Source organism: Mastigoproctus giganteus, chromosome 3 (genome assembly GCF_048544385.1).
Source record: "Mastigoproctus giganteus isolate SK-2022 chromosome 3, ASM4854438v1, whole genome shotgun sequence".
NCBI classification, from domain to species: Eukaryota; Metazoa; Arthropoda; class Arachnida; order Uropygi; family Thelyphonidae; genus Mastigoproctus; species Mastigoproctus giganteus.
Window position 1 is genome coordinate 77,812,570 of NC_143577.1, and position 27,973 is coordinate 77,840,542.

General features: G+C 38.3%; 1 protein-coding gene across 1 annotated transcript in view; it reads right to left on the reverse strand.

Annotated features, from left to right (window-relative positions):
• LOC150088096 (NADH-cytochrome b5 reductase-like) overlaps window positions 1-27,973 on the reverse strand; it is a 190,621-nt gene that overhangs the window by 155,830 nt on the left and 6,818 nt on the right. Inside the window, exons 2-3 of the mRNA XM_090370016.1 lie at window positions 12,761-12,977; window positions 6,729-6,871 (exon numbers count right to left, since the gene is read on the reverse strand). Coding sequence (XP_090226142.1) covers window positions 6,729-6,871; window positions 12,761-12,977 — 360 coding nt within the window. The remainder of the gene's footprint in view (window positions 1-6,728; window positions 6,872-12,760; window positions 12,978-27,973) is intronic.

A 27,973-nucleotide genomic window follows, 5' to 3' on the forward strand; every position in this document is an offset into this window, starting at 1 on the left:
TGCAGATGATGTAAATATTGGTAGAGTAGTTAATGATCAGTACCAAGCATCGCTCCTTCAGGATAACTTGAACAGGCTGCAAGAATGATCCGAAAAAGGGCTATGTTTTAATGCAGCAAAATGCAAGGTCTTATACTTGGCGAATAGCAACCCAAAAATAAATTACACATTTGGTGGGGTTGAATTCAAAATAGTAGAGAAAAAATGGGAGCTGGGAGTTATAATATGGGCAGATATGAAGTGTACTGAGCAGCGTAAACAGGCAGCCAGGAAAGCCCATGGTGTTCTATCGATGATTTATCAAACATCATCCTGTAGAGATATGGAGGTCATAGTCACGCTGGTAAGACCACATTTGGAATACTATGTTCAAGTATGGAGACTTCATTTGAAAAAAGACATCAAGCTTCTTGAAAGGATCCAAAGAGATCGGCAAATGGGTGACCACGTATGAGGAAAGACTCCGAAATGTGGGCTACAGAGCTTGGCAATCGGGCACCTCAGGGGAGACCTGATTGGGGTTTATAAGACTCAGAGGGGTTAGTAAAATGAACAAAGATGGAATTTTCACTGTTATATAGAATTCCAGAACTTGTGGGCATAAATTCAAATTACAGGGAAAGAGGTTTAAACTAGATTGTAGGAAGTTTTCTTTTAACTAGCAAGTCACTGATCGCTGAATAGGTTGCCTTCACAGGTAACATTGAGGCTGACAGTTTGAATAAATTCAAAGGTCAACTGGATAGTTACCTATGTGAGGAAGGAATCAAATAATTTGTATTTTCTTACCTATTTGCTTTTTTTTTTTTGGACAGTGCAGCAAAAGCCTCACTTCCTTGCACTGTATAGCTATTACTATTACTGTCTCCTCCAGCTCGGTGTTGGTGAATCTGTGATCTTGAAGGGATTGGGACTGTGCAAGTGTTAATGGCAATGACCATGTTCCCACCATTCAGCTTTGATTTTAGCAAGCACTGACATCGGGATGTTCTTGATTCCATGGGTGTTGCATTTGTCTAGGCCAAATTACATCCCGATGTCAGTACTGAACTCTTTGGTGATCCAAAGTAGCTGGTGGAGTTGATTCTTGGTTGGGGCATAGAATTTGATGTCATCCATGTACATTAGGTGAGAGAAGGTACACAGGTTCTTCCTCCCATCTTTTAGGGTATATCTGTACCTACTGTTATTGAGCATGATGGACAGTGGGTTCAGTGCCAGACAGAACCGTACTGGACCCGGAGCATCTCCTTGGAAGATTCCACTTCTGATGAGAATTGATCTGTTCATGGTGTTTTTGACCTTGATGGTGGTCGTCCATTTCACCATGGTTGCTTCTGGGAAGTGTATCAGTGTCAGGTTGACTTTGTAGATCTTCAGAGTCTCTATCAGCCAGCTATGGGGCATGGAGTCGAAGACCTTGCAGTAGTTGATATAGGTGTACAGGTTGCCTTACATCCCTTCTGCTGCTTGGCCATGATGTTCTGACTCTCCAAGTAGTCTAACATCTTAGTTATGCAGCTGGTCAGGATCTTGTACATCGTTGGGAGACAGGTGATTGATCTGTACTCTGCCAGATTTGTGGTGTCTTTATCCTTAGCCTTCAGGTAGGTGATTCCTCGAGTCAGACTTTGGGATTGTGTCAGGTTAAAATTCTTGGGTTTGCCAGTTGTGGGACTTCCTGATCGACTGTCAGCTGAATTAATGACGAACTAATGAACATATGGCAGAGAAGAAAAATGCATGGGATACATATAAATTAATGGGTGACATGGAAGCCTATGATAGAAATAAGCTGGTCTGTAACCAAGTCACAAAGGAGATTAGGCAGGCAAAGGCAGATTATGAAAAATCCTTAGCAAAGGATGCAAAGAAAAACAGAAAAGAGTTTTTTACCTATGTAAACTCTAGAAGGAAAGGGATGAATCAGATTGGTTTATTGGATATTGATGGTTCAACAGTCGAGGATCCTGCTCAGGTGGCTAACAAACTAAACGAGTATTTTGCATCTACATTCACACATGAGGAGTTATTCAGGAAGGGAAATGCCAGAGGTGAAGTAAACTCTGGCAGTGAGCTAGATGATTTTGTAATAACTGAGAGTAAAGTGGAGGAGAAACTGTTGAGGATAAACATAAAAAAGCACCCGAGGTGGATGGGATCTATCCAGTTATATTAAAGGAGGCAGCAAAGGAAGAAAGCAAACCCTTAGCCATAATTATGAGAGCTTATTTGGACTCAGGGGAGATGTGCAAATGTGACCGCAATTCACAAAGGAGGATCAAAAGGCTGACAAAAGTAATTATAGACCTGTGAGTTTAACTTCTGTTCCAGGAAAATTAATGGAGGCACTGGTTAAAGAAACACTGCACGATCATCTAGACAAGACTTCAGTTATAGCTTGGCCACAGCATGGTTTTGTTAAGGGAAAGTCTTGCCTGACCAATTTGATTGGATACTATGATGCAGTCACAAAAGAACTGGATGCAGGGAATAACTTTGATATTATATATTTGGATCTTAGGAAGGCTTTTGATACTGCTGCACAAATTGGAGCAGTGTAGCATTGGAGGTACATTGCTGCTATGGATAAAGGAATGGTTGAGGGGGAGAAGACAGAGAGTGGTAATCAATGGACACTGCTCATCGTGGACTAATGTTATTAGTGGAGTTCCTCAGGGTTCAGTGTTGGGTCCATTGTTGTTTTCTGTATTTATAAATGATATTGATGATGGTATATCAAGCTTAATGTCCAAGTTTGCAGACGATACAAAGGTTGGCAGGGTTGTTAATGACACAACTTACGCTATGCTGCTGCAACAGGATCTGGAAAGGTTGAGCAGATGGGCTGAGAGGTGGCAAATGAAGTTTAACATTGACAAATGTAAAGTACTACATATGGGAAACAGTAACCCCAGAGCAACGTATCAACTCTGTGGTACTACACTGACAGTGATAGAGAATGAAAATGACCTGGTGTAATTGTGCAGGCAGATATGAAGTTCTCTGAGCAGTGCAGACGGGCTGCAAGATTAGCTCATGGTGTCTTGTCAATGATATACAGGAATTTTTCTAGCAGGGATAAGGAGGTGATTATTCCCTTGTATAAGGCAATGATCAGGCCACACCTTGAGTACTGTATACAGGTCTAGAGGCCTCATTTCAAGAAGGATGTAGAGCTGCTGGAACGAGTACAGAGAAGGGCAACAAGATTAGTGAATGGAACAAAGGGTTACTCTTACGAAGAAAGGCTTAAGTTTTTCAAATTACAGTGTCTTGAGACTAGGCACTGGTGAGGTGATCTGATAGAAGTGTATAAAGCTTTGAATGGTTTGAGCATGTTCAATGCCGATGGATTCTTCTTCTTGCTCAGAATAATCACCTGAGAGGGCATAAATTCAAATTGAGGAAAGACAGATGTAGGATAGATGTTCGGAAATTTGCCTTTAGCCAGCAGGTAGTTGGTTGGTGGAACAGACTTCCATCCCTTGTTGTGGAAGTTGATAGCCTAAATAAATTTAAGGCTCAGCTGGACAGGTATTTCGAACGAACGGAGGGGTGAAATGGGAGTGGGTTTTTTTTTTTTTTTTTTTGGCTGATGCTGCATAAGCTTGCTTTCTTGCATCATATGCCTCTACTAATACTAATTACTGTTGTACTTCTTCCTCCCATATCTCCCATTCTGTATGTCCTTGGTTTTCTTCCATTCTAGATCTCTCCAGGGGCTCAGTTGTTATAGCTAACTTTGCTGCTCCACAAGTTGCCCCGGAACTCCAAGTGCTTTCTGGATGGTGGGTCCAATTTTCCTGTAGAAGGCTCTCTGGTTTTTATCAAATATCCTGTTGTCTGTTTTCCTCTGAGCACTCTCCCTGTAACGGCAAGGTCTCTTGCTGAGTGCCAGGAGTTTTTGCTTGTGAGTGTCAAGGTATTCTTCAATCTTCTGATTATAGGTCTCATGTTTGCTGTGGATGATGTCTTTCTTGACAATGGCCTTCACTTTTCTGATCAGCTTCTTACTTGTTACTCCGTCAGTTGGCTTATCTTTAGAAGTTTGAAGAGGTTTTTTGGTCTTACTCCGCCACGACCACCAGGTCAGTGGAGTTTACAATTAATTATCAATACAAACATTAATCATATTTAGCAGTCATGGGCTTGAACCCTGGTCCACTCAAGGAGCGCATGCTCCTGCACTAGCTTCTGACCACTCTGCTATGTCAGGCCTATCTTATCTCTTCTATTTTCTGCTGTAGCCTTCTTTTCCAGGTTGGTGGTTCCTTGTCTTTGCATTTTGTGTTATACTGTTCTCTGGTTTCCCTTCCATTTATCCTAGTGGCTGCTACAGCGACACAATAAATGGATGGTGTCTAGTGTTACTTCGTCGTTATTGAGATAATCTGGTATTATTCGTGTATTGAGGTGGCCTCTGACTTGCTAAAGGATTCTGTTGGGTCTCTGCTTTGGTATGGGTCTTTGTGAGGTCTATTCCCTTGAATTCTGTTTGCAGTCGGCTGCTCTGGGTTGTAGTTCTTGTTCTTCCTCCAAGTTCTGATTTCATTATGGCCGTATTCGTTATTGGTTGTGGTTAGTCGCTCACACCCTGCTTGATTTTTTCCATGATTTCAGGAGCTATCAGGTTAGTCTCTGGTCTGCTATCTGAAAAGTCAGGAATAATTCCAACCACTTTGTGTGTAGTTTTGTTCTGTACATTGTCATGTCTCTAATTTTGTTACTTCGTAGTTTGCTTGCATGATGAATATATTCATTTTGATGCTCACTTCATGCCTTGGCTTCTTCCCTCCTGGGTGGTCATTAGCTCAGTTGCACAGGAAGCTCTTCCAGTCGGTTGGGCTGGATAGGCTTGCTCTACAGTTGTGGGTGGCCATATAGGAGACAGCACCACTTTCTCTACTGTCATCCATGGGAGACAGTCTATGACTTTTCAAACCAATACCTCTGCCCAAGGCCTGAATGCGAGTGACTTGATCCTGTGGTACACTCAAGGCAGTATGCTCTATTTCTATAACTCATCTTCATCAAACAGGTACATGGAGATGTACCTGTTTTAAGCTTTGGTTCTAACTTCCAGTGGTGGATAGCAATTATGGTAGGAACACCAGATGGCCTCACTCTCTGCACCAGCCATTGCTTTGACCTTGGGGAAGGTAGGTCCGAAGAAGCAACTTGTGTGACTCCCCCCTCCTTTATTCCCCCCTGTGGTGGGATTCAAACCTGTGTCCATGATATTGGTGGTCTGGATTCATAACTACTGGGCTAATCATGCTCATTATTATTATTATGAGGAAACCAAAACAGTTTATTTTTTACTCTATTTTTTGTGGAATCAAGCAATTTTTGATTCCCCCCCTTCTCTCAGTTTTTTTATTTTATTGTATTCTAAATTTTTTTTTATTTGTGGAGAACGGGTATAATTTTGCTCATTGGAAATGCTTAATCACTTGATAGGATTTTAAAATCCGTAATAGGTTCAGTTATGAGATTGCAATAAATGATGACAAATAAATATTGTATTGTGATTGCATTATCATCATTATTATTAGTGAATCCTTTATTGCATGTCAATTCTTTATAGTACTTATTTAACAAAAAGAGAAGTAATAAAATAAATTAATTTATTTTCCATTTATACTCTGGAATGGCCACACAGGGTTAGGGGTATTCAGAAGACAGAAAATACAAAACCATTAGTGTTTAGTGGTCATGTGAGTTCAAATGATAATAATCATTGGTTATAGATCCAAATCTTAATCATGATTTCCTCTACAGTGTACCTCTCTAGAGGAGAAGAGGAATTTTGTAAAAAAATTTTTGACTATAGTATTAATGTGTACATTTTACACGACAGTGTAATGAAGTGCAGCCATTCATTATCAACCCACTGCAGGATGGAAGCCTCCTCAACAATTCATGCTGAGGGAAACAGACCATAATCTGCCACGCTGGTCCAGTGCGGGTTGGCAGATTGACCGTATTCAGCAGTCAGGAGCTTGAACCCCGGTCTACTCAAAGAGCGCGTGCTACTGCACTCCCGCTCCTGACCACTCGGCTACGGAGACTGACATTTTAGCCTGTATTGACTGCCAGTGTTTTAATCCTCTTGGCATTCTAACCATTTGATCAAAATAGTGACCCTACTGGTATTTTGATGTGTCACTAATTTAATCTTGCCAGCATTTTAATCTATTCAGCATTTCAGTTATTGGCATTGACTCTGCCAATTTGATTGCCTCCTATTTTGTGTACATATTTGATATGAATTCTGGGCTAACTTGCCCATCATTTTTATAGGCCAAGGTATCTGTATATTTTTAGGTCACAATTTCCTCCAAAGGGGTGTATTGTGACCCTTGGCAGGATAGTGCATATATAATATAATACAAACATAAGCCAAAATATAATAAAATATAGGTTCTAGTAGATTCTAATGGACTAAATATTGCTCTAGTTAACACTATAAAGTAGAACCATATTTAGCAATATTTATAATGTAATTTTGTCCTGTTTAAGACACCTCACATATTCCTTAAAATTCAATACCACATAAGGAAACCACTGAAGGTTAGAAATTGCACTTCTCTTACCCTTTACTAGGCATGCATGTTTATCTTTATATTTATTACAAACAAAATAACTGGTTTCATGCAGAGTAATATTATTTATCAAAATTTATATTATTTTAAAAATTTATAATAATGTAGCAAAAGCCTCACCTCAAGATTAAATGCTCACCAACTTTTAAGCCTAAGCACCTGTCATTAGGAATTTCAAATCGATATATATTACACTGGGCCGTTTCTTTAATTATATCTTTCAATACAAAATACTTATATTCAGTAGGTGTGATTACAGGAGTCTAAAATTAGAAAACCAAGATATACATGTTAAATGTCTAAAATACAAAATTAATGTAAGTTTCCCTATTCAGGAGACTCCAGTGTTAAAACGGCTAGAGTTAGCGCTGTGAAAATCGGTGGGTATGCCATTTAGGGTATGAGGAAGCGATTTGTAGAAGAAAAAAAATCAGTTCAAATTTCCGCCACCAGGGGGGAATGGCGCTGCACATATGTAAAAGTTGTCATTTACTTCGAGACACGCTGCTTACGCAAATGACATCCTGTTAGATAAAAGCAGAAAGACCAATGCCATCTCAATAACCATTATGGCTCTTACAAAAAAGGAACGTGCTCTTTTAGTAAAACTGTTCTACCAGAATAATAGTAATGCTAATGCAGCACTATGTGAATATCGGAAACTTAAAGGTTTGCGCAAAGGACCTTTGATGTCAGTGGGGCTTCGAAAACTAATAAAGAAATTTGAAGCAACTGGGGAGTTAGGTGTAATTCCAGGCAGGGGACGACCATGTATTGGAACGGAGTGGATGAAGGTAGTGGATGAAGTGGTGGTTGCAATGGTCAGAATGCGAAACACTACCAGTCGGTAGTGCCATAGGTGTGTCAAGAGACTTGAACCTTCTTTGGTCTACTGTACATAAAGTGCTTTGAATAACTTTATGCTGGTTCCCATGTAAGATTCACGTAGTGCAAGAACTAAAGTCTTGTGATCAGCAACAACGAATAGACGTTGCTCTACAATTTCTGGCTCGTATGAAACTTGACCATACATGGGTTCAAATGACCTTGTGGTCTGATGAGGGACATTTCACTTCTTCATGGGCTGTAAATGCACAAAACTGACGAATATGGGAAACTTCTCATTCGTCTGCTGTGCATGAAAGGCCACTACAAAGTCCATACATTACAGTATGGTGTGGATTCACATCAGAGTTTATAATTGGACCATTTTTCTTTGAAGAGTCTACACTTCATGGCCCGTAAAGTGTACTGTAACTAATGCACGGTACTGCTCTCTTCTAAGAGATGACATTATTCCCGCTCTGCAAGGAAGGCAATGCTTGGAGACCATAGTGTTCATGCAAGATGGTGCCCCTTCCCACATTGGTCGACAAGTGAAGGAACTGCTTCACTGAACATTTGGAAATGATCACATCATTTCTAGAGACTTTCCACAGTTGTGGCCAGCCCGATCAGCAGATCTCAATCCCTGTGATTTCTGGCTATAGGGATACCTGAAAGACAGAGTTTACCCTGGTGGCATACAGATGCATGTCAATTTGAAAGCAAGCATTAAACAGCATGTAGCCAACATCCCCAATGAGATGCTATGTGAAACCGTGTCACACACAGTCCTCTGTTTTCAGAATGTCATCTCAAGTGAAGGAAAGCACACAGAACAATATCTGTAGATTTCTCAGTTCTGATATTAAAATCTAATCCTAAGTTAAGTATTCCATCTCAAGTTTACAGTGACAATTTCTCCCCTGGTGGTGGCAGGAATTTGAACAAATTTTTTTCCTTCTACAAATCGCTTCCCCGTACCCTAAATGACATACCCACCAATTTTCACAGTGCTATCTCTAACCGTTTTGACAATAGGGTCTCCTGAAGAGGGAAACTTATTTTATAACCATCTGGTACATAAGAAAAAACTAAAATAGGCTGAAGGTTTTTATTTTTTATGCTTTATCATATAGGGTCCTCAAAAAAAAAAAAAGAAAAGAAAAGAAAGAAATTTGAAATTTAATCCAGTAATGGTGGTGGTGCCCAAAACATAACATAAATAAGTAAACTTTCTCTTTAATTTTTTTGAAAATGTTTTGGGTTTCTTGAATGCTGTTTAAACAGTGCCAATATTTATTTCATCTTTTCTTATTTGTATGAGATGGTCTATAATCAGAAGGATTATAGACCATCCCTGTAGAACTGGATGATTGTATAAGAAAAGTGTTTGTACATATGTTAATAAAAAAAAAAAAAAAAAAAAATGAAAAATCATCTTTTCTTAATATTTATGTAGTACTCATTAATTTTTAATAAAAAGTTAAAAATTTTAAAACATACTATGTGTTTTACATCTATTTTACACTTTAAAGGACTGATCACTAAGTGCACAAAATTTCAAATATGTGCACAAGTGCACATATTTCTGCTTATTATGTATATAAATATTATTAAAAAAAAAAACATTATATATATATATATATATATAAATAAAACAGGAAAAATAATAGTAATAATAAAACTTAAGCTAGCAGTATGGCAAACCAATAGAGCGAAAAATAGATTGAAATTAAAGGCGTAAATGCAAACAGTGGGGAGGGAAGAAAGGTACTAAGACAAAGTATTACTACCTTCACTTCTACATAACTTCTACAATACTAAAGTATTGTAGAAGTTATGCTCCAAATAATTTAGAATAAAAAATTGAATTAAATAAAATTTAGCGGCACCCCCAGCAGCACCAAGTCCAAATTGCATGAAATATCACTATTAACAGAGTCAGAAACCAACTACAATACAAAATTAAACTGAATAAAACAAAAATAGACTGACCATTATGCCCCATCTTGTCAGAGGACCACGAGGATAATAATGGTCAGATAATCACGGCATTTCAAACACTGGACAAATCGTCACAGAGGCGAGTTGATCAAAAGATGAGCTCCTCATCCTATCGATAGATCAACACGCCAGTGCAAAGGATTTGAACAGTAAACCTAATTTTTTTAATCCATTAAATCCAAACTCTGTTAAAATAAAGGTCTGTAAAATTGAGTTTATTGTATTGCACAAATTTTCAAGCAACTTTCATGGAAAACTTGAAACTTCGTTGTCCAGTAATTATTAGTCTTATTGGCAAAGATTATTTGAGCAGCACATGATGAAAGTGCTTGCAGATGAAATACCCCTAGCATCTAGTTATGCAACTTTTCTCATTAAGTCTTGTTTGCAATTTGTTTCACACAACAGTACACAACATATTGTGTACTGTGAATGAGAAACTATCTGATAATTTTACTTCCATTATATAGGATTTAAATGAGATTTTACATAGTTCATTTTTCCCTTGGGCTTCAGTTTGGCATTCATTTATAAGTAGAGCAAAAATCTTTCTACATTTATCTTGTTTTTAATAAAAATTTTTATATCATTTAGTATCTAATGAGAAAAATATTCATCCACAGCTGGGTCAAGTTTTTTTGTTGTGATCAACTTGTGTGACCACTTAGGTTATAAATCTGTAGCAAAATCTATCAGTCTAGACATCTGCATAGTACCTCTTGTTCAAAATGGCAAGGCGGGAAAAAAAAAAAAAAAAAAAAAAAAAAACATTGGCAAAGATTAAGAAAGAGTCTCTGAAAACTATCAACAACCTACTCGCTGGATTATCCTATCATCAAAATCTGAGAAGATTCAATGTTTTTTTCAGTAGTGATGCTGGCAACTGTTCTTTTACCCACATTGGTAATCCAACAGAGGTAAACAAAACATATCAGAATCCTGATAAATTGAACAGTTGACAATGTCAGGAACTCTCCTGTGCATATGTTTATCTGCTGCAGGCTTCTTGATTCCAAAACTTCAATGTTAACTAACTAGTTTTACAATTTTCCTAGATTACTAAAATGAAAACTGTTGAATATGGTTAAATTAGAAAAACACTAAAGTATTAAAAAAGAATAAAGGTTTTGTATTCTAATTTGCAGTTAAAGGAAAACACTGCACTTTCACAGCAGCATAATGCTCAATAAAAAAAAAAAAAAAAAAAATCAAGTGCTACTGATCACAATTTGCCATACATTTCTACAAAAATCTGAAGCAATTTTTTTTGTTTTTTAATGTTGGCAACAGAAAAGATGCTCATTTGTATGAATTCAAATATGCTCAACTGTTTGCTTTTACAAATTTCCCTAACACACCTAATATAATGAAACTACTATATACAGTTAGGTTGAGGGGGAGGAGAATTGACTGAAGCATCAACTGGAGGAATAAGATCTAGAAGTGAGTAGAAGCAACGAGTAACTATCTGAAACTTTATACTAAGAAGTGAAATTAGCAAATTGGAAAATCATGAAAAGCAGTTGTGGTGACTGATGTGGCTAAGCCACTTTGTACATCCATTTGAAGATTTATGCAAAACAAAGAATTCTAATGGCATATTTGCCATTAAAGTTCTTTGTTTAAATCTGAAGTAAATGTGTGCTTTGGTGGCTTGAAGGAGAAACGCTGCCATAAATTCTCAAAGCAGCCTTTTTGCTGGTGCCAGTCAAACTCAGGCTATTATATGACTGGGTTGTGTGCTGATAATCTTATGGATATTTCTCACTAGTTGCTACTAATCATACTGACAGCTACAGTAAATCAAACTGTATATCTTTTTTTTTTAATGATTAAGCCTTAGAATGTGATTACATCACTTTGGCAATTTCACAACTTCAGTAAACATCAATTTCTTGATTGCAGAATTCTTATTTACAAATTTCTCTTACCTAAACCACTGCAATGAAACTGGTTTGGTTAGGGAAATTCACTAAAGTATTATACAAGAATATGATAAGTTTTTATTTAACATATGAAATTAAAAGAAGATTTCACATCAAAACTGCACTAACTTGAAGCATAATGTTCCACAAAATAAAAAAAATTTCAAGAAGAGGTAAATGCAAAATGCACCAGTAGCCAGCTCTGGTAGAGAATCAGCAACTCCATTGTTAGCATGTTATTTTAAAAGTTAGGTACTACTACTCTACTCCAGTCAAACCTTCCAAGCAGGGCAATCTATTATCTGGCACCCCTTATTTTTCTGCTACTTTTAGAAAAACGGTTAAATCTAGCAAACTGCTTGAAAATCAGCAAATTTAATTCTTAGATTGGGCCACTGCAAAAGAAGTGCATCAGAGCCAATTTTGGAGAATGCAGATTTCACATCAAAGCTGTAAGTTTTTACCACACTCTAATGACAAAATTTTTAGGCCATGGAATTGACTGATTGCTGTTTAGGAACAAAATTAGTCACTCACTATGATAAGCTATGGATTACTCAATTTCAAAGTTTCACAATTCACACATGATGACTGAGGTAACATTCACTAAACACATTTGCTGTTTAATGAACATTTTCAGAACTTTTAGACTTGTCATTTGTAAACATTACTTTTCATTTCTAATTGTCCATTTGCTACCCATAAGAAAATTAAAGTATTTGTAAGGATTGTGACCTTTCAACTATTTTAATTTGGAGAAGCAACTGCACAAAACTTGTCCCCTTCTAGAATACTGTGCAATATCTACTGTATTTTTCCACATGCTGTAACCTCTCAAAAGAAGACTACATTTGTATAGCACTATATACAATAAGTGGCAGTATAGAAATGCAATATTTTTTGCAGCTTTTTTTTTTTTTATGACTAAAATATGGCCACCTAGATTAGAGATAATTCCAAAATCTGATAGAGATCAAGTTTTTAAATTTGGGAGGTTCAACCATAGTTAAAATGGCTCCTTTAGTTCTGGGTGGTGACTTTTGAATTTTTTTTTTTTTTTTCTTTCAAATCCTTTGAAACATGGCCATTTGAATACAACTCAACAATTCATCATTCTGCTGAGGCAACCAAATAAGGAAAGTTAAATTAAGGTCACTCTATATCTAAACCTAAAAAAAAAAAAAAAAAAAAAAAAATGGGATTTGAGGTTTTCAAATACAGACAAATTATTTTTATCTGTTCCTGTAACGTTTTTTCTATACAGGCTTTAATTTTAAATTGAAAAGTAATCAAACATGCAAGAAAATCTTTTCAGACAAATGATATACACGGAAAATATTTTAAAGGGGCAGTGCACAGAGTTAAATTAGATAAGATATTAACCATGCTTAACCATACCTCATTCGATATGCTTTCATCTTCCCCACTATAAATTCCTTTCGATTTTTTTAAGTATAGTGAACATTCATTTTGCCATATTTTTAATTCTTGTTCATATATATCAAAAACACAAGGAATACAACCACTACCACAGCAATCAGATGGAAGTGGTTCCTGGGGTTTACGTTGTAAAAGGTCCTCTGGAAGCTTTTCTTCTTGTAAATGATTTTCCACACTATAAGTAATAATGAATTTTAGAATAAAAAATATAATACAAGCCACAATATAAATTAGATAAACTAACTATGGAAAGTAATAATAAGGCTAGCATAGATTTGTAATTGGTACATTATTTTAAAAAATGATAAAGCATTTCAAAAACTCAATTTATAAACTTCCTTTTATAGACTCTAAAAGGAAGGGGATGAATCAGATTGGTCCACTTGATATCAATGGTTTGACTGTAGATGATCTGTCTCAGATAGCTGCTGAACTAAATGAGTATTTTGCATCTACATTCACACATAAGGAGTTATTCAAGGAGGGGAGGGCCAGATGCTTATCAAAACTCTAACAGGCAGTTAAATGATTTTGTAATAATTGAGAGCAAAGTGTAGGAGAAATTGTTGAAGTTAAACATAAGAAAGGAACCTGGGGTGGATGGGATCTATCCAGTTATATTAAAGGCAGCAAAGGAAGTAAGCAAACCCTTAGCCATAATTATGAGAGCATCCTTGGATTCAGGGGAGGTACCCATAGACTGGAGATGTGCAAATGTATCTCCAATTCACAAAGGGGGATCAAAGGATGACAAGTAATTACAGACCTGTTAGTTTGACTTCTGTTCCAGGGAAAATAATGGAGTCACTAGTTAAAGAAGCATTGCAGGATCATTTAGACAAGACTGCAGTAATAATTCAGACACAGCATGGGTTTATCAAGGGGAAGTCTTGTGTGACCAATTTGATTGGATATATGATGTGGTCACAAAGGAACTGGATGCAAAAAATAAATTTGATATCATATACTTGGACTTCAAGAAAGCTTTTGATACTGTTGCACATGAAGACTACTGTACAAATTGGGGCAGTATGGCATTAAGGGCAAGTGTTACAATGCATAAAAGGATGGTTGAGTGGAAGAAGAGAGAGAGTGGTGGTCAATGAGTACTGCTCCATGTGAGCTAATGTTATTAGTGGTGTCCCTCAGGGTACAGTGTTGGGCCCATTGTTGTTTTGTATATTTATCAATAATATTGATGAAGGTATATCAAGCTTAATGTCAAAGTTTGCAAATGATACAAAGGTTGGCAGGGTTGTTAATAACAGTAATGACAGTATGCTGCTCCAACAGAATCTGGAAAAGTTGGGAACATGAGCTGATAAGTGGCAACTGAAGTTTAACATTGACAAATGCAAAGTACTGCATATGGGTAGCAGTAACCTCGGATAAATGTACCAACTATGTGGTGTTACACTCAAGGTAGTGGAGAATGAAAGAGACCTTGGGGTAATTCTGCAGTCAAATATGAAGTTCACTGAGCAGTGCAAATGGGATGCCAGGGTAGGTCATACAGTCTTGTCAATGATACATAGGAATTTTTCTAGCAGGGACAGAGAGGTTATCGAGCTGTAACCGGATGCTATCGAGGCAGTGTTAGGTGGGTCGAAATCTGCTAGCTTGGAAGGGATACAAGGACTAATAGATTAACAGTGGTCACTGGCAGAGGTGAAAGTGATTCTTGCACTGCTTCTATTGGAATGAGCAGCAGCCTGGAAAACAAGATGCAGCATATTTCAGAGACTGCTGGGAGTCATTGCGGTACAAGTAAACACATGGGTTGTGTTAGGGTAGCTAAGAATAGAAACAGGTGCATGTATACTTGAGCATACACCAATGCTAGGAGTTTGGTAAATAAATTTGATGAATTTAAGGTATTCCTCAAAACATCAAAGGCAGATATTGTTGGGATATCAGAGATGTGGAGTCACACAGATATAAGGAATGCAGAACTGGAATTTGGGGAGCACAATGCATACAGAAAGGATAGGAAGGGAGGAGGGGTTAGGCTATTAGTTAAGAAACACAAAATCCAAGGAAGTGAAGCCAGTCGACATCGCTGGACAGTGCAGTGTCGAGTCAGTTTGGTGTGACATAAGCACTGGGAGATCAAAATTGAGAGTAAGAGTGTGCTATAAGCCTAATGACTCTGATGAGTATAATAAGAAACTATACAGGGAAATAGAGTGGGCCAGTAAATCAGAGAGTCTTATAGTGGGGGGATTTTAATTTCCCAGATACTGACTTGAATTTGTGGGTTGGTCCCTCACACACTAGTAAGACTTTTGTGGATTTATTGGATGATTGTTTTCTACATCAGCATGTTCGGGAGGCAATTAGAGGGAGTAATACTCTTGATCTGATTATCAGTAGTGATTCTTCATGCATTAAGAATCTGCAGATAAAGGAACCACTAGGTGGCAGTAATCACAGTGTGCTGAAGTGGGATTTACTCTAAGAGGTAACTACCATCAGGGGTAAAGGGAAGGGTTATTGCTTTCATAAAGGCGGCTATGATGGTCTGAGACAGTATTTAAATTCTATACGGTGGGACCAACTGATGATGTTACCAACAGCAAATTCAAAATGGGAAGCATTCAAAGAACTTATCTTTACATACCAACTAAGAAATACTGTTCAAGGTTTAGACCTAAATGGATGTCAGATGAACTGATGAGACATATGGCAGAGAAGAAAAATGCATGGGATACATATAAATTAATGGGTGACATGAAAGCCTATGATAGATACAAGTTGATCTGTAACCAAGTTACAAAGGAGGTTAGGCAGGCAAAGGCAAATTACAAGAAATCCTTGGCAAGGGATGCAAAGAAAAACAGCAAAGAGTTCTTTACTTATGTAAACTCTAGAAGGAAGGGGATGAATCAGATTGGTCCACTTCATATCGATGGTTCAACTTTTGATGATCCTGCTCAGGTAGCTAACAAACTAAATGAATATTTTGCATCGACATTCACACATGAGGAGTTATTCGGCGAGGGGAATGCCAGAGATGTATTCAACTCTGGCAGTAAGCTAGATAATCTTGTAATAACTGAGAGTAAAGTGGAGGAGAAATTGTTGAAGATAAACACAAGAAAGGCACCTGCGGTGGATGGGATCTATCCAGTTATATTAAAGGAGGCCGCAAAGGAAGTAAGCAAACCCTTAGCCATAATTATGAGAGCTTCCTTGGACTCAGGGGAGGTACCATAGACTGTAGATGGGCAAATGTCACTCCAATTCACAAAAGAGGTTCAACGGCTGACACAAGTAATTATAGACCTGTGAGTTTAACTTCTGTTCCAGGAAAATTAATGGAGGAACTGGTTAAATAAGCACTGCAGGATCATCTAGACAAGATTTCAGTTATAGCTCAGACACAGCATGGTTTTGTTAAGGGGAAGTCTTGCCTGACCAATTTGATTGGATACTATGATGCAGTCACAAAAGAACTGGATGCAGGGAATAACTGATATTATATACTTGGATCTTAGAAAGGCTTTTGATACTGTTGCACATGGAAGACTGCTGCACAAATTGGAGCAATGTGGCATCGGAGGAAAATTGCTGCTATGGATGAAGGGATGGTTGAAGGGAAGAGGACAGTGGTAATCAATGGACACTGCTCATCGTGGACTAATGTTATTAGTGGAGTCCCTCAGGGTTCAGTATTGGGTCCATTATTGTTTTCTGTATTTATAAATGATATCGATGATGGTATATCAAGCTTAATGTCCAAATTTGCAGACGATACAAAGGTTGGCAGTGTTGTTAAGGACACTACTAACGCTATGCTGCTGTAACAGGATCTGGAAAGGTTGAGCAGATGGGCTGAGAGGTGGAAAATGAAGTTTAACATTGACAAATGTACTACATATGGGAAACAGCAACCCCAGAGCAACGTATCAACTCTGTGGTACTACACTGACAGTGATAGAGAATGAAAATGACCTGGGGGTAATTGTACAGGCAGATATGAAGCTCTCTGAGCAGTGCAGGTGGGCTGCAAGACTAGCAATTGGTGTCTTGTCAATGTTATACAGGAATTTTTATAGCAGGAGGTGATTATTCAAGAAGGATGTAGAGGCTACTGGAACGAGTATAGAGAAGGGCAACAAGATTAGTGAATGGAACAAAGGGTTGCTCTTACGAAGAAAGTTTTAAGGTTTGAGCATGCTCAATGCTGATGGGATTCTTCCTCTTGCTCAGAATAATCACCTGAGAGGGCATAAATTCAGATTGAGGAAAGACAGATGTAGCATAGATGTGCAGAAATTTGCCTTTAGCCAGCGGGTAGTTGGTTGGTGGAACAGATTTCCATCCCTAGTTGTGGAAGCTGATAGCCTAAATAAATTTAAGGCTCAGCTGGACAGGTATTTCGAACAAACGGAGGGGTGAAACGGAAGTGGTTTTTTTTGTTTGGCTGATGCTGCATAAGCTTGCTTTCTTGCATCATATGCCTCTATTAATGCTAATGCTAATTGTTCAGTAAGATATTAAGTTTTCTGAGCAGTGCAGAGAGGCTGCAAGAGTAGGTCTTGGGGTCTTGTCAAATATATACAGGAATTTTGTGAGCAGGGATAAGGTGGTGATTATCCCCTTGTATAAGGCAATGGTCAGGCCAACCTTGAGTACTGCATACAGGTCTGGAAGTCTCATTTTAGGAAGAATGTAGAGTTGCTGGAACGAGTACAGAGAAGGGCAACAAGACTGGTGAAGGGAACAACGGGTGCTCGTATGAAGAAAGGCTTAAGTTCTGCAAATTGCAGCTTCTGGAGACTAGTCACCTGTGAGGCAATCTGATTGAGGTATATAGGGCCTTGAATGGATTGAGCAGGCTTAATGCTGAGGGGATTCTTCCTTTTGCTCAGATTACAAATGTGAGGGGACATAGATTCAAACTGAGGAAAGACAGTTGTAGAATAGATGTGCAGAAGTTTGCCTTTAGCAAGCAGGTAGTTGATTGCTGGAACAAACTTCCATCTGTTGTTGTGGAAGTTGATAGCTTAAATAAATTCAAGGCAGAACTAAAACATTTGGAATGAATGGATCAGTGAATTGGGAAGGGGTTTTTTTTTAGGCTGATGCTGTATAAGCTTGCTTTCTTGCATCATGTGCCTCTACTAATGCTAACTAATTTGAAATCATCTGGTAATATTTATAAATATAAATTACTAATAAGAAAATAATCACAATGATTAAAAAATCATTCTAGTAACTGTTTTCCTTAATCTTAGCAAGTCTTCTCTTGCCATAGCAAACATATAACATCCCACTCAAACCCTCTCCCCTTTTAATTTTAATTAGAGAGAAAAGTTTTAAACAATCCTGGGAACTGGTCCTGATGACATTCTTCTGTGTCCATATGCATATATACTGTGACCAAAGTATTCAGACACACAGGTAATTTGAAAAAGGGCTTTTAATTTAAAAACCAAATACACTATAGGGCAATATGTGGCTTATACGACAGCCACAACCCTCCTAGGACATACTTTCTCAACTTCCATACATAGTCTATTGCTTTAAAAAAAGGAAGTTGCAAAGATACAAAAATATGGATACTAAATGTTCATAAAACTCAGCAAAAGTAAAATTTTTCCATGAGAAATTTAATAACATCTTAGAAACAGCGATTGTAACTTGTGGCAGAGGCAAAACATGCAATGGGATACATATAATTTATCTGGTGATACAGAAGCCTATGGAAGATATGATCTATTCTGTAATCAAGTTGTAAAGGAGGTTAGGCAAGCTAAGGCAGATTGAGAAATCTCTGGCAAAGAATGCCAACAAAAGCAGCTTGTTTGTTTGTTATTTGGAGCATTAGTAACTAAGTCCATATTGCTCCGGGGATATGTGGTGGTCATTCCCTGACCTTTCTGCATCCTCTGTATTTGGTGGTCAAGGGCTCAAACCCCGGTCTAATAAAGAAGCGTGTGCTACGCAATGCTGCTCCTGCCCACCTGGCTATGGAGGCACCCCAACAAAAGCAGCAAAGAATTCTTTACTTATATTAACAGTAGATTGTTTGTGTTATTTGGTTTTTAGGAGCATTAGCAACTAAGGCCATATTGCTCCGGGATATGCGGTAGTCATTCCTTGACCTTTCCGCATCCTCCATATTTGGTGGGAACAGGCTCGAACCCGGTCTAATCAAGAAGCGTGTGCTACACATTGCTGCTCCTGCCCACCTGACTATGGAAGTGCCTAATTAACAGTAGAAGGAAGGGGTTAAATCACATTGGTCCACTTGATGCCAAGGTTGAACCGTTGATGATCCTGCTCGGGTTGCTGACAAACTGAATAGGAATTGTTCATCTACATTCACACACGAGTTCTTTGGGGAGGGATATACCAGAAATTCATCAAAATCTAACAGGGACATAATTTTGATACTGTTGCACACAAAAGACTTGTATAAATTGGAACAGTGGCATTAAGGGTAGGTTACTGCTCTGGATAAAGGGATGGTTAAGTGGGAGAAGACAGTGGTGATTAATGGACAGTGTTCTTCATGGACTGTTATTAGCAGAGCCCTTCGGGACCCATTGTTGTTTTCTATATTTATTAATGATACTGATGAAGGTATATCAGACTTACTGTGTAAGTTGCAGATGATAAATAGGTTAGCAAGGTGGTTAATCACAGTAATCAGGGTAAGTTTGTGGCAATATTTAAAGAAATTAGGTCGATGGGCTAAGAAATGGCAACTAAACTTTAACATTAATAAATGTAAGGTACTGCATATGGGTATCAGTAATTCCAGATTAATGTACCAACTGTGTGGTACTACACTCAGGGCAGTAGAAAATGAAAAATTACCTGGGGGTTAATTGTGCAGTCAGATGTCAAGTTCTCTCAGCAATGCAGACAGGCTGCCCGGGTAGCTCATGAGTTCTGTCTATGATATACAGACACTTGGCCAGCAGCGACATGGAAGTGATTATTCCATTGTATAAGGCAATGGTTAGGACACATCTTGAGTACTGCATACAGGTCTGGAGGCCTCATTTTAGGAAGGATATAGGTCACTGAAGGGAATTAAAGGATGGTATTACCAAGATAGGCTTCAATTCTGCAAACTGCAGGTCTTGAGACTAGGCACCTGTGAGATGATCTGATTCAGGTTTTTAAAACTTTGAACGGATTCAACAAGCTCAATGCTGATGGCATTCTTCCTCTTGCTCAGACTACACACGAGGGGGCACATTTTCAAATTAAGAAGGATGGTTGCCTTCAGCCAGCAAGTAGTAGTGGCATGTGATGCAAGAAAGCAAGTGTATGAGCTTATGCAGCATCAGCCAAAAAAAAAAAAAAAAAAAATCACACCATTCCCTCCAAATGCCTGTCCAGTTCCTCCTTAAATTTATTTAACCTGTCAACTTCCACAACGACAGATGGAAGTTTGTTCCAGCAATTAACCACCCACTGGCTAAAGGCAAATTTCCACACATCTATTCTACATCTGTCTTTTCTTAATTTGAATTTGTGCCCCCTTAGGTTCGTAGTCTGATCAAGTGGAAGGATCCCATCAGAATTCAGCGTGCTCAACCCATTCAAGGCTTTATACACCTCAATCAGATCACGCGCGGGTCCCTAGTCTCCAGCCACTGCAGTTTACAGAACTTAAGCCTCTCTTGGTAAGAGGATCCCTTCATTCCCCTCACCAATCTTGGTGCCCTTCTCTGTACACGCTCAAAGAAATCTACATCCTTCCTAAAATGAGGCCTCCAGACCTGTACATAGTATTCAAGGCATGGCCTGACCATTGCCTTATACAGAGGGACAATCATCTCCTTCTCCCTGCTAGCAAAATTCCTATGTATCATTAACAAAACCCCATGACCTGCCCTGGCAGCCTGTCTGCATTGCTCAGAAAACTTCATATCTGCCTGCACAATTACTCCCAGGTCTTTTTCAATTTCTACCACCTTAAGCTTAGTATCACACAATTGGTACGTTTCTCTGGGGTTACTTCTACCCATATGCAGTAATTTGCATTTGTCAAGGTTAAACTTCAGTTGCCACTTCTTAGCCCATCTGCCCAAATTATCTAGATCCTGTTGCAGTAGCACACTGCCATTACTGTCATTAACAATCCTGCCAATCTTTGTACCATCTGCAAACTTCGACATTAAACCTGATATACCTTCATCAATATCATTGATAAATAAATTGATATTTATCAATATATTGATATTTATCAACCACTTATCAATATTTATTGATAAGTGGTTGACCGTTGGAACAAACTTCCATCTGGTGTTGTGGAAGTGGGCAGTTTAAATAAATCCAGGGAAGAACTATGCAAATTATCGGAGGGGGGATGGACAAGTGATGTGGGAGGGTTTTTTTTTGGCTGATGCTTTATAAGCTTGCTTTCTTACACCATATGCCAATAATAATAATAATATTTGAATTGTGTATCCCTAGTATCAGAGGAATACTACATTGCAGTTATATCTATGTGAGCATTTGATGACAAACATCATTTCAGACTAATCAAATTTATTTTTATACTCCTAGCATTAGTGGATAGGCAAGTAAATATGTGCTTGTTTTTGTTCTGTTTTTATTAACTCTTACACTGCCCATATAATTGGTAATCCCATGGTGACCTCAAGAAGTCCACATAATGCATCACCCTCTTTTTTTTTTTTTTCAGACTGTGTCAAAATAAAAGGGAAAAAAATTTCTTCCTCTTTTGGGGGAAAAAAGAAACAGCAACTCTCAGCAGCTACATGAAGCACATACTTTGGAAAACTCAGAGAAACCACATATCTATACTTTATTGCTCTTCAAAATAGATGCAGCTGTAGGTGCTGCAGCAGTTTCTTCCACCTTCTCAGTAGCTGTGCCTCTTTCTGCCGAATACCCTTTCTATACTGCAGAATTGTACACCATAGAACTACCTAGGTAACATAAACAGTTACCATTTCAAGCACATTCTGATATATACCCAGAGTTCTTAAGTGCAATCACTGCTATTCAGTTTGCTTTTTCACCCTCTCTTCCCATCGTGAAACAGATGTGATCTAGATTGTCACTATCGAGCACCCACTCACATGATCACCTACTGGTAATTTTGGCATTCCAGGGAATGAATGTGAACATCCCGACATTCAACCTTTTTACCTATAAGTGCCTTACACTGACTACAAATAAATTAGTAAAATAACATATCAGAATCACTGGTCTTGACTGTGGCACACTCAAATGAATAATAAACTCCTGCAGATAAAAAAAGAACCACAGTGTTGACTTCTCATCTGCTTTCAGGAAAAACAAACGAGAAGTGATTCTGGCAATAATCTATATCGGTCATTCCCATCCAGCTCATCTGTACAGCAATACCTCGCTTAGCACGCCTTCAAGCAGCACAGGTTTCATTATAACACGGTTTTCAATTAAGTTTAAGTCGAAAATTTACTGTACGTATTAAAACTCGTTCAATAGCCTAGACATGTATTCTACCTATATGCTGCGTTATCGTAGCCTAGGAACGCATACATATATGCTGCAGTGCCAATAGCTCCTCTCGGGCAATCAGCAGCAACGTGCAACAGTGTTCAGTATTCTTAATTCCATCCTGACAAGATGACATGATAGCTTTCAAACTTTTCATTTCACAATTTATTTTTTACCCATTTTAATACAATCAAAAATATATTTGCATCTTGGCCAGAAATCACTGCCAACATGAGTTCTGTTTGACAGCATATTTTGCCCCATTTTGCAAATGATTTCACTGGTTTTGAATTGCAAATTCAGACAATTACCGAAGACATTGTGAAGATCAGAAAAGACTTGTGATTTGAAACTTTGAACAATGTATCAATGTATGTGACTGCATTGACTCGCATGCAAATGACTTAGATTATTCAACTCTCCTTGTGCAGTCACTATCAGTATGCCAGAACCACATCATTCCGATCCCTACCTAATTTAAACAAACCTCTTCAAATTAGACATATTATTGGGGACAACTCCAATTTACCTGAGTTTCTCCACTATCTAAAAAAGATTAATATATTTATGCACATATAAACTGCACTGCTCTTTTTATTAATTGGTACAGTCTCTCCACGGGAACAGGCACAATATGACCAAATTAGCTCTTGCACCAAAAAAAAAAACCACCACCAACAACAACAACAGCAACTCTCCTTGAAATCGATGAGCAAACTGCATATGAAGAAGAGGAAGACAATTATGAATGGAGATCCGGATGTTGAATGTAGAATCAAGATACGACAAATTTTACAAGATGGGATGTGGCGCCTCCAAAAGCCAAGTGGGCAGGGGCAGCAGTGCGTAGCACATGCTTCTTGATTAGACCGGGGTTCGAGCCCATGACCACCAAATACGGAGGATGCAGAAAGGTCAGGGAATGACCACCGCATATCCCGGAGCAATATGGCCTTGGTTGCTAATGCTCCTAAACCCAAATAACAATAACAAACAAGATGGGATTTGATGCTACAAAGACTTGTACACCAAGAAAAGAAGACTTCTTCACCAGACTTTATTATTGAAATACCTAAATAAACAATAAAGCTTTTTTCTCATTTCTCATGATGTTACATTTTTATTAATAAAATTTTTGCAATAATTTTAATTTAAATTCCTTTTAATTGGCTATCAAGCGGAAATTGTGTATAGATTTATTATAATTTGTTTATAGACAAATTATAATAAATCATTTTATTGAATGTGGTACACGTTCAGTTAAAACCCATTATAATTATATCTCAATCAGCACGGTTTCGAATAACACTGAACAGTTTCTGTACCAATTATCAGTGCTATGCGGGGTATTACTGTATTTGCTTATGGGAGAGAACACTACCCAGTGTTATTTCTGCCAATCCTGGCTGACAGTTAAACATATCCTCAACAGTGAAGTATCCAGAAATTCATCGTTAGCTCTCTCTCTAATTTGCCGGAACCCTTAACTTTATTACATTTTATTACACATTCTTGGCAGTGATGCAAATTTTGCAGAGTTTCACTATTTGAGATGCATAAATTTATATAATCTTCTCTGATCATCATAATATGGATAATTTAGCTATACCACATTACTGTGGTAACGAGATTAGAAATGCCAAGATGTAAAGTTTTGAGCTCCTGCAAACGGATAAGTATTTTGGAAATATTTACTATATTTTTGATTAATTAACATATTAAATTGTGTTTTACAAAGATATTAAATAAGCTTGGTAGCATTCGTTAGCTTATTTTTTTAAATTTAGCTGGTGATTTTTTAAAGTTACAACTCACTACTTCTACCTCTATTGTATCGCTGTTTTGGCACGTGTATTGTGAAATGTAACCAGTTCTGCAGAAGAATAGTACAGTTTTAGTTGTGATACATAAGTAGTTTGAAGGTTTTAATGACTTCTTGGGCATATATCTTTTATATTTAGTTGAGAATATAACTAATTTAACATTGTGATCTTTATGGTATAGCGTAATTGCAGCACATATCTCAAACTTGATAGCATAAGGTATACGTATGGACTAGATAGCAGTAATACATATCACTGCATTAGCTTAGCATAGTATTGTAAATCAAATTTATTAACCTTATTAATTTTCATTGTTAATCAATTAAATAGTATTTAAATGGAAATCATGCCCCAGACTAGAGCAGTAAAGCAACAATCACAAAGTAGTGGGAATGCTGTGGCTTGGAGGAGAACCGAAGGGGGTAATTCTCCAACACATCACAGCCTAAAAAAAAATATGCAACTTCTAAAATGTTTTCAGACTTTTTGGAACAGGACATGATCTAGCCAAGGTGTATGTCTTGTTTATATAGTAGGTGCAGGGAGTGTGATGAAATTAGGCACTGATTCAGCATTCTAATAGGCATCTATGAGAGTTTGAAGAGTAGGGTAGATGCCCTTGAAGGAATCAAACTGACGGGCACATCAAGCTCTCCGTTGCTCAACTCAACGTTTGAGCTCACTCTTGTGCATCAGGCAATCTTCAGGGCAGAATGTGCTGATCTCACGGGAGCTATATATTGTTAGTGAATCTAATTGTCAGGGAGATGGGAAATATATTGTGCAAATAGTATAGGTGCAATAGGACCAACGTATGTCTACCAGAGGCAAAAGTTAATGACATTGTAGAGCAGATATCATCTTTTAAAGAGCACAAAGCATGATATTGTTGTACACGTTGCCACTGATGACATTGAGAGTAGGACAGGTCAATGATGAAAAAATTTGCGAGTTAGGGTTCAATTTGAAAGTGTCTCCAATTCTGCCCAGACACAATAGGAGGGAGTATATGATGAGAGCCTTGTCAATCAATTCGGCCCTGGAGAGAGATTGGGTAAGGCACGTGGTGTAGAATTTTTCTCGGTGTGGTCTGTGCTTGTTAACAGGAAAGGCTGCTTCAACAGGGGTGGAATACACTTAAATAGAAATGGTGCAAAAATATTTGCTGATGCTATCGAGGCAGTGTTAGGTGGGTCAGCAAACTGCTAGCTTTGGACTAATAGATTAACAGTAACCACAGGCAGAGTTGAAAGTGATTCTTGCATGGCTTCTATTAGGATGAGCAGCAGCCTGAAAAGCACGGTGCTGGAGATTTTCAGTGCTGAGAGTCAATATGAAACAAGTAAATACATGGGCTGTGTTAGGATAACTAAGAGTAGGTGCATTTGTACTTGCATTCACACCAATGATAATAGTTTAGGAAATAAATTTGAATTTGAGGTACTGGTCAGTGGCGTAGCTACCATGTAGGCAGGCTAGGCACTTGCCTCTGGGCCAAGGCCCCTAAAGGGCCCAGCGCTTTGGCTGTCTCCTCTTTTCGCAATTTTCATTAATTACGTAGGGGCCCGAAAAAGGGTAGCTACGCTACTGGTGCTGGTCAAGACATTATTGTATTTTTGGAATATCAGAGATGTGGTGCCACACAGATATAAGGAATGCAAATTGGAATTTGGGGAGTACAATGTGTACAGAAAGGATAGACAGGAAAGGAAGGGAGGAGGGGTTATGCTGTTAGTTAAGAAACACATAAAATCTGAGGAAGTGCACCCAGATGACATGGGTGCACAGTGTAATGTTGAGTCAGATTGGTGTGACATATGCACTGGGAAAGAAAACTCGAGAGCAGGAGTTTGTTATAGGCCTAATGACTGATGAGTACAGTGAACAACTGGACACAGAAATAGTGGGCCAGTAAATCAGATTGTCTTATAATAGGGGATTTTAACTTCCCAGATATTCACTGGAACTTCTCAGATATTGTCTAAGAAATATTGTTCTAGGTTCAGGCCTAAATGGATGTCAGATGAACTAATGAGACATATGGCAGAGAAGAAAAATGCATGGGATACATATAAATTAACATGTGACACAGAAGTCTATGATAGATATAAGTTGATCTGTAACCAAGTTACAAAGGAGGTTAGGCAGGCGAAGGCAGATTACGAGAAATCTTTGGCAAGGGATGCAAAGAAAAACAGCAAGGAGTTCTTTACTTATGTAAACTCTAGAAGGAAGGGGATGAATCAGATTGGTCCACTTCATATCGATGGTTCAACTGTTGATGATCCTGCTCAGGTAGCTAACAAACTAAATCAATATTTTGCATTTACATTCACACATGAAGAGTTATTCAGGAAGGGGAATGCCATAGATGCAGTAAACACTGGCAGAGAGCTAGATGATCTTGTAATAATTGAGAGTAAAGTGGAGGAGAAATTGTTGAAGATAAATACAAGAAAGGCACCTGGGGTGGCTGGGATCTATCCAGTTATATTGAAGGAGGCAGCAAAGGAAGTAAGCAATCCGTTAGCCATAATTATGAGAGCTTCCTTGGACTCAGGGGAGGTACCCCCAGACTGGAGATTTGCAAATATGACCCCAATTCACAAAGAAGGATCAAAGGCTGACACAAGTAATTATAGACCTGTGAGTTTAACTTCTGTTCCAGGAAAATTAATGGAAGCACTGGCTAAAGAAGCACTGCAGGATCATCTTGACAAGAATTCAGTTATAGCTCAGACACAGCATGGTTTTGTTAAGGGAAGGTCTTGCCTGACCAATTTGATTGGATACTATGATGTAGTCACAAAAGAATTGGATGCAGGGAATAACTTTGATATTATATATTTGGATCTTAGAAAGGCTTTTGATACTGTTGCACATGGAAGACTGCTGCACAAATTGAAGCAGTGTGGCATTGGTGGCAAATTGTTGCTATGGATAAAGGGATGGATGAGTGGCAGAAGACAGAGTGTGGTAATTAATGGACACTGCTCATCATGGACTAATGTTATTAGCGGAGTCCCTCAGGGTTCAGTGTTGGGTCTATTGTTGTTTTCTGTATTTATAAATAATATTGATGATGGTATATCAAGCTTAATGTTCAAGTTTGCAGACGATACAAAGGTTGGCAGGATTGTTAAGGACGCTACTGACGCTATGCTGCTGCAACAAGATCTGGAAAGGTTGAGTAGATGGGCTGAGAGGTGGCAAATGAAGTTTAACATTGACAAATGTAAATGTACTACATACGGGAAACAGCAACCCCAGAGCAACGTATCAACTCTGTGGTACTACACTGACAGTGGTAGAGAATGAAAAGGACCTCGGGGTAATTGTGCGGGCAGATATGGAGTTCTCTGAGCAGTGCAGACAGGCTGCAAGAGTAGCTCATGGTGTCTTATCAATGATATACAGGAATTTTTCTAGCGGGGATAGGAAGGTGATTATTCCCTTGTATAAGGCAATGGTCAGGCCGCACCTTGAGTACTGTATACAGGTCTGGATGCCTCATTTCATGTAGAGGTGCTGGAATCATTTATTGGATGATTATTTTCTACAGAGAAGGGCAACAAGGTTAGTGATTGGAACGAAGGGTTGCTCTTACGAAGAAAGGCTTAAGTTTTGCAAATTGCAGTGTCTGGAGACTAGGCACTGGCGAGGTGATCTGATAGAGGTGTACAAAGCCTTGAATGGTTTGAGCATGCTCAATGTTGATGGGATACTGCCTCTTGCTCAGAATAATCACCTGAGAGGGCATAAATTCAAATTGAGGAAAGACAGATGTAGGATAGATGTGCGGAAATTTGCCTTTAGCCAGCGGGTAGTTGGTTGGTGGAACCGACTTCCATCCCTTGTTGTGGAAGTTGATAGC